The sequence below is a fragment of the Urocitellus parryii genome, chromosome 5, assembly GCF_045843805.1.
Source record: "Urocitellus parryii isolate mUroPar1 chromosome 5, mUroPar1.hap1, whole genome shotgun sequence".
NCBI classification, from domain to species: Eukaryota; Metazoa; Chordata; class Mammalia; order Rodentia; family Sciuridae; genus Urocitellus; species Urocitellus parryii.
Window position 1 is genome coordinate 46908414 of NC_135535.1, and position 16966 is coordinate 46925379.

The 16966-nt window shown below is 39.2% G+C and overlaps 1 protein-coding gene across 1 annotated transcript in view; it reads right to left on the bottom strand.

The window, feature by feature from the left end:
* Positions 1-601: 601 nt before the first annotated feature.
* Myrfl (myelin regulatory factor like) overlaps positions 602-16966 on the bottom strand; it is a 115314-nt gene continuing 98949 nt past the window's right edge. Inside the window, exons 17-25 of the mRNA XM_026386648.2 lie at positions 15157-15231; positions 15025-15077; positions 14725-14895; positions 7706-7768; positions 6989-7076; positions 4237-4311; positions 1191-1311; positions 812-886; positions 602-688 (exon numbers count right to left, since the gene is read on the bottom strand). Of these exons, the coding sequence (XP_026242433.2) occupies positions 602-688; positions 812-886; positions 1191-1311; positions 4237-4311; positions 6989-7076; positions 7706-7768; positions 14725-14895; positions 15025-15077; positions 15157-15231 (808 nt within the window). The remainder of the gene's footprint in view (positions 689-811; positions 887-1190; positions 1312-4236; positions 4312-6988; positions 7077-7705; positions 7769-14724; positions 14896-15024; positions 15078-15156; positions 15232-16966) is intronic.

Here is a 16966-nt window from a genome sequence, read left to right on the forward strand (position 1 = left end):
CATGGAGCATGGTGAAGAAGAGTTGCAACTCTTTCCCTTAAATCCATTTCATTGGCAAGCTACATTTGTACTCTAGTATTGCATGCACACACACACACACACATACACACACACACATACACACATTTGCCTCAATGTGAGTTTAACATCAGACGCCACTCACTCCCTCCCTTACCACATCACATATTCTCCAGAATCTCTGTTTAGCAGGTCCAAGTTGAAATGGTTTTTTATTTTTTTCCATAAGCCTCGAAACACAATAAGACAAAAGTAGTACTAGACCTGCTTATTTTGACTTTACAGCATCCTTAATACCAGAAGCAGTATTTTCAAATACAACAGTACGGTTTTCTCGGGGATACGTTTTCTTCAGCGTCATGGCACAATCAAACACCACATTCTCTCAGGTTCCAGAAAACACTTTATTCTCCTCATTAATGTCTCCAAACTTTTGGAAGCCAAAGCCTAAAAGAGTCCTTCAGCAATAAATGTGAAACGTTTCACAGAAAAAGATGAAAAAAAAAGTTGCAAGGGGATTTCTGTGTCTGTTGACTGAATTTCTGAGCATTTTTCTTTGGTGAAATCCCCAAACTTGAATAAATTAGGCGCAGAGTCGATAGAAATAAAAGAAGTAGTCTGTGAAGAATATCCCAGCAAAAAAAGGATCTGTTGAACAGTCAGCCAGATCCTATCAGAAAAGGAGAAAAGAAAGATGAATGTAAAAATTAACTGTGAAGTATTGTACTTATTTATTTAGGGATCAATTTCTTATTAAAAAGAGAAGAAGAAGAAGAAGAAAAAGCAAGCTTACTGGTGCAGCCACACGGAAATGGTATGCGCTGTCGGAGAATGGGGCGACAGGGAGGCTCCAAATGTGCTGGTATCCCTAAATAATGAATGAGAGAGATCCATTTCAGAACCACACTCCACACTGCACTAGAAGGAGCACAGCCCAAGGAGGCATTTCCTTAGGACTGCAGGAGAGGTGTCTGCAATAACAGCTTTAGATAGGTGTCACTAAAACAGTCTGTAGCTTCTAAAGGACACAAAAAGGCTGAGCCAAGCCCTGTGACCAGGTTTAGCCAGCTGAGGGAGGTCCAGTGTGTCCCTCCCTCAGCAGGAAACAGAGGCCACAGTTCTAACTATCCTTCACTGGAACAAACTAATGTCAAGGAGTCAGAAAACATTACCTGTGTCATCTCCTGGAAGACTTCTCCTTGGTTTTGGAATCCTTTGGTTTCCCTTTTACTATTGAAGCATATATTTCCAAGGGTGAATTTGCACTGGAAGACTATCAATGGCTCTGTTGTGCTTCAAGACACAAAGAAAAGAGAGGACAATTGAAGAAGCAGTTTCCAGCTCCTATTAGATACAAAGAGGGCCCATTGACTATGTAACTCAGAAATCCCTCTGAAGTTCACGATAACCATTTTATTATACAAGGCTCAGGGATACTGATAGACTAGCTTACATCTCATTATTACAGAAAGCAAGCCACCTTCAGATAACTACTGAAACACCACATGATGGTTTGTAAAATCTAATGTCATGACTTAGATCACCTCACTTCAGAACTTAATATTTCCAGAGATTTTTAAATAATCTTTGGACATATCCCCTCTCTTCACACTTGCAGCTAAATTTGCTCTTACCCGAAGTGTCTAAGATTTTAGATTCTGCCAACTCCTGCTCTAGGTAGATATTATTTGAAATAACAAGGTAACAAACATAAGTAAGGATTTGGGGGTGAATTCCATGAGAAATTACCAGGATTTAAAGTTATCAGAGTAGAAGCCCTGCAAGAAAGGATGGTTCCTCTCTAGAGACTGACTCATGAATCATCACTAAAAGGATGAGATCCATCCTTCTTTGGAAACAATACTTTTGCTCAAATGGGAACAATTTATAATCTCAGTTGAGTTTACAGTAATCCCCTCCCTTGTTCATGGGAGGACAAGTTCTAAGACCCTCAGTAGATGCCTGAAATTACAGACAGTAGTACCAAACCCTATGTATGACTGTTTTTTTCTTACACATACAAAACATATGATCAAACTTAATTTATAAATCAGGCATAGTAAGAGATTAACAACAGTAAGCATCAATAAAATAGAACAATCATAATAATATATTGCTTAAAATTTATGAATTATTTATTTATAGAATTTTCCATTGAATAGTTTTTCACTGTGGTTGTTATGGTTTGGATGTGAGTTATCCCCCAAAAGCTCATGTGTGGGACAATGCAAGAAGGCTTAGAGGTAAAATGATATGACAGACTTAACCCAATCGGTAAATTAATCCCCTAACAGGGATTAACTGAGTGGTAATTGAAAGCAGGTGGGGTGTGGCTAGAGGAGGTGAATCTCTGGGGGCGTGCCTTTAAGGTAAATATTTTGTATCTGGCCAGTGAACTCTCTCTCTCTGCTTCATGGTGGCCATGTCTGAATCCTCTTTCCTCTTCCACACTCTTCCACAATGATGTTCTGCCTCTGAATGGACTATGGACTGAGACCTCTGAAACCATGAGCCTCAAATAAACTTTTCCTCCTAAAATTGTTCTTGTCAGGTCTTTTAGTCACAGCAGTGAAAAGCTGACTAAAACAGTGGTGGACCAAGGGTAACTGAAATTGTAGAATGAGAAACGGTGGATAAGGCAGGACTGTTATATGTGTTATTTTAAAAATCAACCAGATTTTTTAAATGGTTCATAAGCCAAAAGGCCTGATTTAATGGCTCAAGGTGATCTTTTTGCCATTTCAGAAGTTATAACATATAATCTTATTTCCTTCCTTGAAAGCTAGAAATGAGTAAGGAAATGCTATTCCAAGTTATTCAAGGAATGCTAGAGAATAGTACATTTAGCTCTCTCTCTCTCTCTCTCTCTCTCTCTCTCTCTCTCTCTCTCTCTCTCTCTCTCGCTCTCTCTCTCTCTCTCTGTGCCTTGAAAGATGGTGGATTCTGTCATGAAACATTGGCTGCTTGAAACAAATCTTTCCAAGGTAAGCAGCTGAACTGAGCCTCTTCACGTGGGCAAAGCAGATGAAAGATGGTGTTCAGTGAGACACACAGTGGGGCCCAAGTGAGACAGCGGGGCCGTGGAGGATGATGGAGGGGGAAATAACTGAGGTAGGAGCAGGGGCAGAGTAGGGAGGACAGAGGGACGATAAAGAGCGGGGCTGTGGGGACATGGAGGAGGAAAAAAGGAGAGACTAAAATCAAGAGACCTGATTTCTTCATGGCACAATTTTTGAGTGAAGTGAGCTGAAAATCAAAGTACCATAATTACTTAAAATATTAGATAAGAATAGGTTACATTAGAGTTCTGTGATTTTGAAGGGAAGGTAGATAATTAAAAGTTACCATTAATTGAGTGCTATGAGTGGTACTATGAGTCAGGAAAGGGCAATGCCCTTCCACATCTCCTCTCCCAGGGGAGGCAAGAGAGGGAGGGCTGTGTTGGAAGCCCAGGCCAGCCACGTACTTAGCTGTGTTTTAGAGCACTTTTTTTTTTTTTAATCTCCGTACATCAAGAGTTCCCATCTATAAAACATAAACTGAAAAAATGCCATCCTGGGAGAACTGTTGTGAGGATTCTACGACCCAGGATTAATGCGTACAGTACCTGGCACACAGCCTGTGCTCCGCAAATGGCAGCTGCTCACTACACCAGCATTAACCCTAATTCCCCCAGCAGCTCTATGTGCCATGGTATAATGCAGGACTCGTTTTATGGAGGAAGAAATGGTAGCTTAGAGAAAATAAGTGACTTTTCTAAGATCATAGGATTAGTGACAGCGACATAATCTGAACCCTGGTCTGCCCAATTCCAAACTCTGGCTCCTCTTTTATTCTCTCCTGTCCTGGAGCAAAGGGGTGGCACCTGCATTAATTAGCACTGCTACCAGGATCTCATCAAAATATGCAGCCCCCCATTCAGGGGTCAAGTTATTACCATTGTTCCCACCCCAATCTGAAGAGAAATCAGAAGTTTGCAGCTCATGAACTTGGAACTAAAGCTACTCCCGCCGCACAGGGATGAGTATAGCCCTTACATTCCTGGAGGGACGTGGATGTTCCCAGTTCTCATTCTGAAAACCCTCCCTCCACTTGCCACCTCTCCACCCATCATTAGTAAATGCTGACTGATGGCTTTCTATCTCCAAACTTATTGATTAAATTGTGAACTAAATTCAGACTTACTGTTCAAATTTGTATTTTATGCCATGTACTTACTTGATTTCCAGAGAGAATTTAACATTGGTAGGTGTGTACTTATTAACAGGAATATTGTAATTATAATTTCCAGGTCTAAATATGAAAAAATTAAAACCACAAATCAAAATATGCAAGAAAGATGTCAAAAGGCTTTCTGCCACTCAATATTTATATGTAAACTGTGAAATACTATATAATAAATAATAAATATAGGCAATCGAGTTTAACCTGGTATAAATGTTTTGATTTTCAGAGACTTGCTTGTCAAATTTCAGAATGATCTCGTTCATATCTTGATATTAAACATACTACAAAGATTATACTTTTTTAGAACATACAAGAAAAAAAATCAAATCCCAGACCAAATATTCAAAATTAAACACAGAAGAAATAAATTCAGTTCCCATTACAGAGACACAGATTTCAGAAGACAAATGAGGCAAAGGCTTCAGACTCAGGGAAGGAGGAATGGGAATAATAAATACCAATTTTTAACCTTAAATCGTTTCCTTTAAAACAATGAATATGTTTTTCAGGCTTATTTCTTTTTTTAACCTGATAGAACTTAGAGTTTAAGTCAATGGTCCTGAGTTATAAAAACGACCTATATGGAAATGTAGGAAAAGAAAATACATACTTTTAGAACCTGAGTCTATTATAATTATCATAGCCCTGATTACAATAATGCCGCAGTCTGGCTGGGCACAAATCACGAGCCACTCAAGCAGGAACAAACTTTATTTCTGAACTCCACCAGCACACTCCACACACGCTCCCCAGGAACTCTCCTCTAGGAACACACCACAAATCAACCAGAACTCCCTCCCTAGGGCTGTGCGCGCACTCACCCTCAGAACCCCGCGAGAACTCAACGGGAACTCCAAAGTAGCGGGCGCCCGTCGCAAGCAAGAGCCATCCTATTACTGGACAGTAAAGGTCTAATATACAATTGAATCAATCCAGCATCATCTTAATGGCTTGCCTCTCAACCATTACTTCTGGCAAAATGCCAGGGGCCATTCCAACCGGCTATGGCTCTCAACACAATTTAGTAACGAGAAAATTTTAAGATAGAATTATTTATCCATAAATTTCTTCTCACTTCCCAAATTTAAGAGATAATTGGGGGAGTGGAGAGTTCCACTAATTCACATTATAATGAAAAATCCCAGGAAAAAAAAATGGCATATTTGTATCTAAAACAAAGTGTTCCTTATGACTTGTCATCCTGTGAATTATATGGAGAAATAACTTAAGATGAATTATAACCAACTTAATTATATGAATTATATGAAGAAACAACTTAAAATCAGGTAAGTGGGAAAAAAAGTCAGTCAGTCATTTTAGATTAAACTAAGTTGTTAAAAATGTGAAAGCAAAAATATACGGAATTGAAAGAACTGGTATTTCAAAATTATATCCATTTCAATGAATATAAATATCAAATTAAAACAACACATTGTGCACTTTGAATACAGACAATTTTTACTTTACCTCAAAAAAAAAAAAAGAAAGATAAGAGTGCTACTTTTATACCAAGTTAAGAACAGTGTTCTTTCAGTGAATGAGTGTATTAAAAATAGAGAGAGGAAGAAGTGTCTTGGGATGAAGAGTGTTTTGTTCCACTGTGGAGCTTAGATGAATGGAATTCATTTCCTATTATGTGCCTCCCAATATCTGCATGCTTCACAGCAACCAGCTCAGTTGATAATAGACTCATCTTATAGATGAGAAATGAATATGCAAAGAGAATAGACATTTTACCCAAGTCCTAGGATTTGAGACTGTATCGTCTAATTCTTCTTCAATATGTCCTGCTACATTAATTAAGATCTCTGATACTTATTACATGAGTGATCTTAGACAAACTTTTTCAAGTTCTCTGAAAACTACATAATAGGTATAAATAAGACCAAACTCTTAGGGCTTTTGTGAGAATTCAATGTGATACAAATAGATGCATCATAAACAAATCAGAAAGCAACAAACAGGTTATTCGTATAACTCAGGACCATCAACTTAGAGCCAAATTCTATCAGGTTGAAAAATAAATAAGGCTGAAAATCCACAGGATTTGTGATACCAGTTCAAAATATAGGCCTTGCCTTTAAACCCAATAGATGACCAGTAAAACATTTACCACATTAAGAAAACCTCACCTCACTCCCCATTCTTAATGCTTGCTGGAGGGGCTTGCATTCTATCCTAGATGTATCATCACCCCATACAGGTGATATGGCATATGGCACTGCAGATGGATGTTGCTGATAATTTTTGCAAAATCTAGATTTTTTTCCTCCTTACTGAAAAGCTAAGTCGTATGTTTTTCAGCAATTAAAATAATGAGAGCCCTAGTTACTAAAATATAAAAATGTCAGCTCACTTATAATCTGGAGCCATGAGTAGCCATGTCTATCTTTGTGGTTTATAATGAGCATCTCTGTCCCTGTGGCATGTGCCCTTGCTGGCAGCCAAAGGGGCCCCAACATGCCCTCAGAGAGTCAGCCACAGAGATGCTTCCTAGACATGTTGCTTTGGACTTGTCCATTAAAGCAGGATGAATCATTGGGGCTGTGATTTATTGACATTTGCTAATACCAACCATTTTATGATTCCCTTCTCCACCATGTAACCAATGTGTTTTCACTTAAGGAGTAATGTAACCACACATTGGTTTCAACATGTAGCTTTAGATTTCATTCCAGTCTCAAAACTGAAGCCCTGAATAAATTCTGGAAACAACGAGAGCATCATGGGGAGGCTCACCTACCCGCACAGAAGGCTTCTACTGCAATACCGATGATCTATTATTTGCTGGATTTCCATAATCTGAATAGAAGTAATGGTCGTATCAATCCCTGAATTGAGAAGAAAAAGAAAACAAAGTAAACTCTTATACAGGGAAAGAGGACTGTGTTCCAGCATAGTCCCCAAATTGCAGAATATAAAATAAGAGTTTCCCAGATAAATGGATTCTATTTACATTCAAATGGAAAAAGGAGGAGGAGAAGGGTCCAAGATTTGTTTGTTTGTTTTTTGGGATAGTAAATTTTAAGAAAGCCTATAACAATACAGGCTCTAGTAAACAGCCTCCATAAGATCCAGAAGAATTTCTGGACCTTGGAAATCCTACTAAGTCCAAATTTTGAAAATGAAGATGAAACATGAAACACAATTCGATTCTGAAAACAGAAAAAAAAATATAGTCCGAATAAAAGAGGAAAACGAGAACTTCAAATAAATTATTTAAACCCACAAAGATCAACCACAATTTGTCTGCTGGTGGGTGATCATTTTTAATGCCTCATTATTGGTCAAGCTAGCATCGATTACAGAAACCTAGCTCCATGGGTATGTGCAGCGGATGGGTGTGTGGCAGGTGGGCTACAGCCTTTGTTCCTGTTTCCCATTCCAGTAATGCTTTTACAGCTCATGATTCTACCTGGCTCCACAAACCAAAAAGAGTGTCATTTAAATGTCAACTTACAGTCACTCTGCCAGTCAGAGCGGATGAGCTCATCTCTTACCGGGAACAAATTGCTTTTTTCTTCTAAAGAGGAAAAACATCTGTCAGTCTAGAGGGTTTGTTCAGGATGAGAATAAACCCTGTAAGCCTTAGTTTGTCTTTATACGTTGAATGTTTTCCCACCCTCTCTCTGTTTTTGAGTTGAAATGCCCATTCCTCCAACCATATGTTGAAGTTCTAACCCCATTTCCCAAAATGTGACATTATTTGAAGATGGTGATTAAGTTTAAATGAGGCTGTTAGGGTGGCCTAATCCAATCTGACTAGTGTCCTTAAGAGCAGATTAGGACAAACAGGGAGACACCAGGGCACTCATGCCCAGAGGACATAATAAGAAGGCAACCATTTGCAGGCCAGGAGCAACGTCTCAGAAGAAACCAGACCTTCAGACAAGATCTTGGACTTCAAGCCTCTAAAACTATGAGAAAATAAATCAAGGGTAATTTATGCGACAATAGCAAACTAAGACACCATCCCAAGTTGACCCTGTAGCTCACAGCTCCCTCCTTTTTAATGCCATACCACATTTTACTGCATAATTGTCTCAGATTTTATACCAAACATTTTGGCAAAAAAAGGTACAACTACTATGTGAAGCTTTTTTAAAAAAATGTGCCAGTATTACTTAAAAATCATTTATTACTAAACTGGCTTTGGTGCAAGATTAGGATGCACAGAATACTCATGAATATATGTTAAAACTGAATAGTCCAAATCAACGCACATCATTTCTTTATAATTTTCTGGTCTGAAAAAAGGAAAAAAAAAAGTTAACACATTAGTTGTTATTGATGTGCTGTATTGTTGTCGAAATATTACATTTGAGAAAATTTACAACAGTGCTGTGAAGTGTGGACTTAACAAAACTTAATCTTCCGTGTCAGAAGATTCTGCACCATTATCTTTGGTTTGGTTTTCTGACATCATCACTTGAGTAAATTGGGTCTACCATTGGTACCAGCGCACAAGTCAGCTTCCGGAAATACACTGACAATTTTTAGACTGAAAAAGTAGGTGCAACATTTATGCAGTGGAGACAATTATGGGGTGAAATATGGTAGCATTTATTACTGAACCACCCATGTGGCCATCAATCAGTGATGTATCGGTCACTATACTCAAGTGCATTAGACTTAAGAGTATCTCTGTATTTTCACTTAACTTTTTCTTTTCTTTTTCTTTCTTTTTTTTTTTTTTTTGTCCTTTTTTGACCACTTCAGAATGGGGAAACTCTATTAATACTCTGATCCTCTGAAGCTCCTGGTACAAGGTCTTGCTCATATTGTGTATATTATGTAAACCAATTTTCTCTGATTAATAATAAGCTAATGTTAGTTTTATTTCTTATTTAGTTTCTGGATCAGTAGTGTTGATAATCAAAATCATTAAATACAGATTATCTGGGGGGGGGGGTTATGTACCTTAGTGTTACCATCTCAGGATTCTACTTTCCTGCTCAATTTTCAGGGAAAGGGCTCATTATAAACTCTGGCAATAGAACTACAGATCCACCTTGCTTCCACTGAGCTGTGTTTTCAGGTTCTTGGAGATAGAGACCCCCTATAAATAAAATTTAGAGGCGCTGGGGTTGTGGCTCAGCAGAAGAGTACTCGCCTAGCACATGCGAGGCCCTGGGTTTGATCCTCAGCACCACGTAAAAATAAATTAAAAAAAATAAAGGCATTGTGTATAACTGAAAAATATATATATTTTTTAAAAATTTAGAATCTGATACGATAAAGTATTTTTTTAAACAGGAATAAAACAGTGGGGCTCAGAAGAAATAATATTACAGATTACAATTATGAAAATTGTTTTTCAAAAGTAGAAAATAAATTTTAAATCCTCTAAAAACACCTCCAAATTGTTACTTCTCTGGAGCAAGACTCTTCAACTCTGAAAGGCTGGTTATTGGAAAGCTATACATCTTCCTGGAGTCATAGGAATAGCTCTCAATTTACAAATGTCTTCCAGCAATATTCACTTTGAGCTTACCATACATTCCCAGTGATTTTCATTATAAAATTGGAGATATAATTCACAATTGGCAGCTGAGACCTCCCCATAAACTAAATTAGAAACTTATGCAGAAGAGAGATTTAAGATGGTGTTCAACCAAAGTATATTCTGCCATGGTAGAAGGTAGATATTGTACTCCTTATAAAACTCTGTTGATGGCTGAGTTCCAATATAGCATCTTGGATATCCTTCTTTGGTCCTGATAAGCCAGATTCATATTAAGAAGAAGTCAGGGGCTGGAGAGTTAGCTCAGTGGGTACTGTGTTTGCCTCACATGCAACAGGACCACGGGTTTGATTCCCAGCACCACACACACACAAAAAAAAAAAAAAGTCCATGAACCCACCAATCAGTAGCTGAGTCCTTTAACACAGAAGGCCATTTTCTTTTGGTCATTTGCTCTTCTCAGAGTTCTGGTCTCAAAAATAAAATGTGCATGAATTCCAGATGTCTTTTGCTTTGTGATTTTTTTTTTAAATCTCATCAACTCTTGCAATCTAGAGAATCCCATAGACTTTTTTCCCCCCACAGGATCTTTGCTTTTTAATATCCAACTCTTCTGTCTATGTAAGTCTTTATTGATTCCATGGATTAAAATAAAATCCATTGCATTCAGTTGGTTCCTCAGAGTAGAAGCTCAATATTATAAAATACTTTCCAAATCCTGACTAGTCTTACCCAAACCTTTAACCAAGTGTGTGTGGTAGAGGTAAGGCCAGGGCAAGAGGGTAAAGATAAAGTTTTCTGAAAGACTTCACACAGACTTCCACAATCAACTTAGAACCAAAAGAAAAATAATGCCTTAAGCTCATCATGTCATAAAAATGCTGATTTCTTCTCACTTATTTTATTTGTAATCTTGCTCCTCAGGGAGAAGTTTGATAAACGTGCTTTGGGGCTCAGTAAACTGTTAGATATTACTCTGCATCCCACTGAGAGCTTTTCTAAAGTTCTTTTTTATTCCTTGAATTTCTTTTTTATTTTTGTTTCTTAATTTTTAATTGGTCTTTAATGTCTCAGAAACATCTGGTTTGGAAATAAGAGTTGCCAGACTTTCTCTTCTTTTGTGTTGAGGAGCCCCACAGTTATACAGCCCCACAGTTATACAGTTATACAGTGCCATACAGAGGGGAAGTAAGTACCAGCAGCAGAGCAAATATCCTTTGCTCAGACCCTCAAAATACCCTGCTTCTGGGACATTTCAATGGGCCTGGGCAAACTTGGAGGGGAAGAGAACACAGCAGGAGCTTTCTAGAACCATAGAGTAGGTACTTTCTGCATCTTCTAGAGTTAATCTCAGTTATGTGTACAACTTGTATCCAAATAAATGGAGGTAGGTTGGTGAATGGGAAGCAAACCAAGACATGGAGATAAGGGAACCAGATTCCAGTTCTGACCTTGCTCGTTACTGGGGAATCTTTTGTCTGTTTGTTTATTTCTGGTTGGATTTCAAACATTTTTTAATTGACACATAATAATTGTCCATATTTATGGAGTACAGTGTGATGTCTCGATACATGTATACCATTTGTCATGATCTGATCAAGGTATGATATATCCACCACCTCAAACATGTTTCATTTCTTTGTATCGGGAACAATCAAAATCTTTCTACTCTCTTTGAAATATACAACTAAACATGGTCAACTGGGGAATCTGAAGCCAGATCCTTTGTCTCCATTTTATCAGCTGTAAAATGGGTAAGTTAACATAAATCAAAAGTTCTTCTGATCTGAGGCCTTTGAAATCCTAAGGGATTCTATAAAAGGTCTATGATATTGTCTGTGGACATCTCTCCCATAAATTTGTCAAGTAGTTGGATTAATAAACATAATTCAATTCAATACTTAACTGGATATATAGTTACATGTCAGGAGCAGTGAATGAATTATGGGTCTTTGAACTGTCCAAAGACCAAGGTGGACACCTCCCTTAGGGAATTGTTTGGTGCAAAAGCACTCATCCAAAACCACCCAGTTGGGTGGTGATGCCCTATTCAAAGAGAAATTCCTTGCTAGCCAAGGAATTTTATTAGTTCCTAACCTTGGGCTAAAACATCTGTGGCCTGGAGGTAGAGAATTATGGGCACAAGCTGATAAGTTCTAATTGGGTTGCTTTTACCCTCAGCTTCGATTCTGTTTATCTTGAAGAAGCTTTCTCATAATAAATCTTTCTGATGTTTAAACCTATATAATAAAGGTTCCAAGCTTGCTCATGGTCAGTCTCTCTCCACCAAGCCCTGGCCTTTTCTCTACTTGTGTCTGTTGGTCTTTTTCCTAATCCCCTCATCAACTGGTTCATGTAGTCCTGAATAAACTGTTGTGCCGGATGTGACAGTTGAATTTTTCCTATATGTTTTTCTCAATCAAATCATTGTAAAAGCATGTTAATAATGGATCCACAAGGTCATAAAGATAGAATATCACTGGTCTATCTGCTCTCTGACATCTGTGACTCTAAGTCCTTAAAAGTTTCCAGGTTCCCTGAAGATGAAAGTGAATCAAACATTTCAATTCTCTTTTTCTCCAGTTGAACAAAGGAAGAGAGAACAATTTTCCCAGTGTGTCAGGGAGCCTGGTAAGTTGGACTTAAATTTCATTTTTACCTAGAGAAGCTGCTGGCTCTGTCTAGATGAATATAGCCAGGCACCTTGGAGCAGATCTTCTTTCTTTAGGAATTTCTTTTTTTTTTTAATAATATATTTTATTTTATTATGTTTTTAATATTTATTTTTTAGGTATAGATGGACACAACACAATGCCTTTACTTTTATGTGGTGCTGAGGATCAAACCCAGGTCCTGCCTGTGCTGGCAAGTGCTCTACCGCTGAGCCACAATCCCAGCCCTTTTTAGGAATTTCAGTAGATATGGAAACAAGTTCAGCAGGCACTCATTGTCCCAGGAAGGAAAGCAGCAAATCTTTATCTGGTCAATAAACTCAGTTCTCAATATTCTCTTCATGCCATTGCTACTTGGAGTGAACTTACTCAGGGTCAAAAACCCCTTGAAAATGAAGACTGAATCAGTTCACATCCTCTCCTTGTTCAGAATCCACTGCTATCCATACATCTTTCATAGGACTGCTCTCAAAAAGAGGATATCAAGTGTCCCTGGTAAGGACACCCAGGGTGAGAAAAAGGCTTGCCAGCCACAAGTTTCCACATACTTTCACAAGGGATGGAGGCTTTAGGAATGTTTGTGATAGTACTAGTTTTTTTTTTTTTAATATATAAAAATATAGAGATGATGACGACTAAAACTAATTTCTTTCTTCAAAATGAAGCCTTATCTTCATTCTGTAATGATGTATCTTTTCAAATCAGTGTTTTCATGAGAAAAGCAGCAATAGCATTGTAGGTGGTTAGGGTGATGGGGAGGGCTCTCTGCCTCGGCTTCCTCACTAGGAAAAAAAAATGGGAACAATTACAGGGCCTATCTTGCAGGCTTGAGGGGATTGATTGATTTTTCTGATGCAAGTTGTCATGACAGTAGAGTAAAACCTTTTTTTTTTTTTTAAGAGAGAGTGAGAGGGGGAGAGAGAGAGAGAGAGAATTTTTAATATTTATTTTTTAGTTCTCGGCGGACACAACATCTTTGTTGGTATGTGGTGCTGAGGATCGAACCCGGGCTGCACGCATGCCAGGCGAGCGCGCTACCGCTTGAGCCACATCCCCAGCCCGAGTAAAACCTTCTTATGCCACAGTCATAGTGATTTGTAAGAGTTATTTATTGTAAGAGTTATATGAAATAATATCAAAAAGAAAGGAAATTACATTAGCACCTCAAAACTTTACCCACTGACCATATTCAGTGTGTCAGGTATTAGAACTGCCTAAAAATATTTTTGGTTCATCTTCTCAGGCATGAGTTAGATTTTCATTTCCCCATCCATTTTAAAATTAGATATGACTAATATGACTTGCTTTGGCCAATAAAGTGTGAGTAGAAGTGATGTGTGTTGTGACTGGATGGAAGCTATGAATGCCGGTGTACAACATGACCTGTTTTCTTACTACTACAGAGACTGTGGGAATGTGTACTGAGATGGAATCTCCATCAGTTAGATCCTGAATGAATGATGACCCAGAGCCCTCTTCTGATCCACATTTGAAATACAGAGTGAGTCAGAAAGAAATTCTTTCCACATGGAGACACTACTATTTGAGTGTTGTTGTTTTGACAGCATCCTAATAAGTAAGCCATATTCATATGTACTGTTAGAAGCATTATTATTGATATTATTTTAGATATTTATTAATATGCATATGGGAGACTTCAAAAATAATAATTTAGTATAAATTTAGAAAAATTGCATTTGATCTTACAGAGATAATAACACAGATAATCCTTGATCAAGTTTCTATAATTTTTTTTAACTTGAAATACAACTGTTTGTGTGTAAAAGGAAAAGGAAGAAGGTTCTCTGAATGTAGAATGCCAACCTTGTTTTTCACTATCTTAGAGCCTGCCCTAAAAACTCTAGAGTGACCAAAGTCTCTCAATATTTTGCCATAGTCTGCTTGGACAGAGAGCCCAAATACCACACCAATTTTTAAGTCTTAAATGAACCAAAATTTCAACCCATGTGCATATAATTATTTCACTCGGAGTGAACTTACAGGGTCAAAAACCCCTTGAAAATGAAGACTGAACCAGTCCATGGCTACTATACCATCTAAGATGGCTACTATATCATCTTAGCCAGCAACAGGCAAATGAGACCCTTTTCACTTGGTGAAAATGATAAGGACTTGAATCTACCAAAATGTCATCCCTGAACAAGGAACTCAATATTATTGATGATTGCCAGTTTGGGTACTTGCATTTTTAAAGATTTTTGTCACTCCAAACAGGAGAGTGAAACTATATCCGGAACCATTAACAGACATCTAAGTAGATATTGACCAGGGAAGAAACCTGGAGTTCAAAGCCCTCGTTGTTTCTCTTTTAACATCATTTACCTGCCCCTCGCCTCTGATGAATTTTCTTCTCCTCCTGGGATTGTCTCAGCACAGGACTCTTCATTCCCCAGATGGGGCAGCAGTAAGTTTCCTGGCATGGCAGGATCTCACAGAAAGTAATTTCAGGTACTTGTAAGGAGGTCTGTGTGGTTGCCAGTGATGTAGGAAGCACTGCTGGGCATGTAGCAGAGGGGAGGGAAGCATCCACGTTAACCGTTAACCAGAAAGGCGGGTTTCATGTATTGACATTGCACATGCAAGACAGGCTGGGTTTGACAGTGAGGAATGCAAAGACCTTACCTGAGGGGGAGACTGTGGGTGGCAGAATTGCCTCCTGAGAGTTTGTGATATTGCTGGAGGAGAATGCAAGGATTAATGAGACAGACCTTCAAGAATCCTTCTCCCAAAGGAATATAAGATCTGAACTCTCACCTTGGAGGGAGATCTGGGACACGCTGGTCTTGATCTTTCAAGCTAAGTATGTAAAGGGAGACGATCATCAAAGCACTGTTAAGAGAGGGGGAAAAAAAAAAGCATTATCTGAAAGATTTGTTTCCATATATATCTCACAATTCCAGCTGGCCAAAGATGTACTCTCACAGGCCACACAGATGGGCACGAGGGGGAGGGGCAGCCATAGCTGACAAAAACACCATGGAAACCAGCACAGTTAGGCTTTTCTGCCCTGGTGAGAAAAAGCCCCGGGCTTCCTGCAGCTCAGAGGCTCCTGGGGTATCCACACTGATGGATTTTTCCATAGAGCAGCTCTGACAAGCTGTCTCAGATGCGGCTGTCACTAGTGGAAGATTACAAGAGGAAGCATGTGAAGAGCAGGAGGCAGCCCTTGGCTCCTTGCAGGGTATAGCCGAGGCAAAGTTCACTTCCTGCTGGTGAAGGCCATCTACTGAGCAGTACAGGGAGATGGAAGGAGGCACAGGTGTAACCAGCTGTGGAGGCCAAACCCTTTGACCACCTTTGACTTCTTCCTGCTGCCTGTCTTTTCACATCCAAATTGGGCAGAGAAAGGAAAAGAAATGTCTTAGAGCACCCATTTCCACACTGACTTCGAAATAACAAAGGTGCTTTCCCCTCCCACTAGTAGAACTTGCATATCCAAATGGAAGGTTTCCCTGAAGGGTCTATCTAGGCTCTGGGATACTATACCAACAATGCTCACGCATCCAAAGACTTTGGGTTCTCTTTGAGGGCTATTTCCAGCATTCTCAAGAGCCACACAAGAAAGTCTACTGATGTCTTTTCAGTCTCATTGTGTACTTTTCTTGAAGCAGGGTCTACTGAATTGACTTCGTGCCAAGTTGACTTCACACCTGGTTCTCCAAACTTGGCCAGCAGTTTTCCCGGGTCATAGAATGAAATTGACACCTGCTCCTTTCTTTGGGGTAAATCCTGGTTCAGACTCTTCTCAGGTACACCACAGGCCAGAAACAAGAAGCCAAATACCTCCCACTCATGGTCTTAGTGGTCAACAATATTGGAATTCATAAGATCCAATAAATATATTTTAAAAGCAGTCTCTTAACCTCTAATGAGGTTTCCTATCACCTTTCCACTGGGCTGACCATGGTAAGTGTGTCTGTTCCTGAGTTGGAAATCCCAAGAGAAGACAAGCACTTGGGAGAGTGAGAAACCTGTAAAGGCACTTAATGGGGATTCTGTATCAAATTCTTGGGCATCTTTCGTAGTGGGCAGTACCAAGTCATGCTAAGCTGGGGGTGAAGCTAATGCTTAGCAAGCTTGAGGCTCAGGGTTCAATCCCCAGTACCCCTGCGCCCCCCCACCCCCCCCCAAAAAAAAAGAGAGAGAAAGAGAGAGAGAAAGTGAGTGAAATGCTGTGGGGAGCAAAGGGCACAAAGAGATCTGCTGGGAAGCTTCTTTAGATCAAGAAACCGGAAAAACTTTGGGGCCTTTGCTTGCTTTCTCTCTGAATGGTTATCTTCCCTAAGACAAGGCCCAGAAGCCAGTCCTTTCCCACACTCACAAAGCATTTTTTTTTTCTTTCACCATGTGAATAGTCAGACTAAAAACAAAAAAAAGGAGTATTCAAAGACCCAGAGAACACAGGCAAGATGACCAGTCATCAAAGGCCAGGGGGCCACTGGAGACAGGCTTGAGCAAGCACCCTGCATCCCAACAAGGGATCCCTCCCACCTCCCAGCAGAGGGACAGTGGTCAAAAGCCATCCAGCTTGCTTAGCAAACACTGTCATCCCTACTGCTTTCAC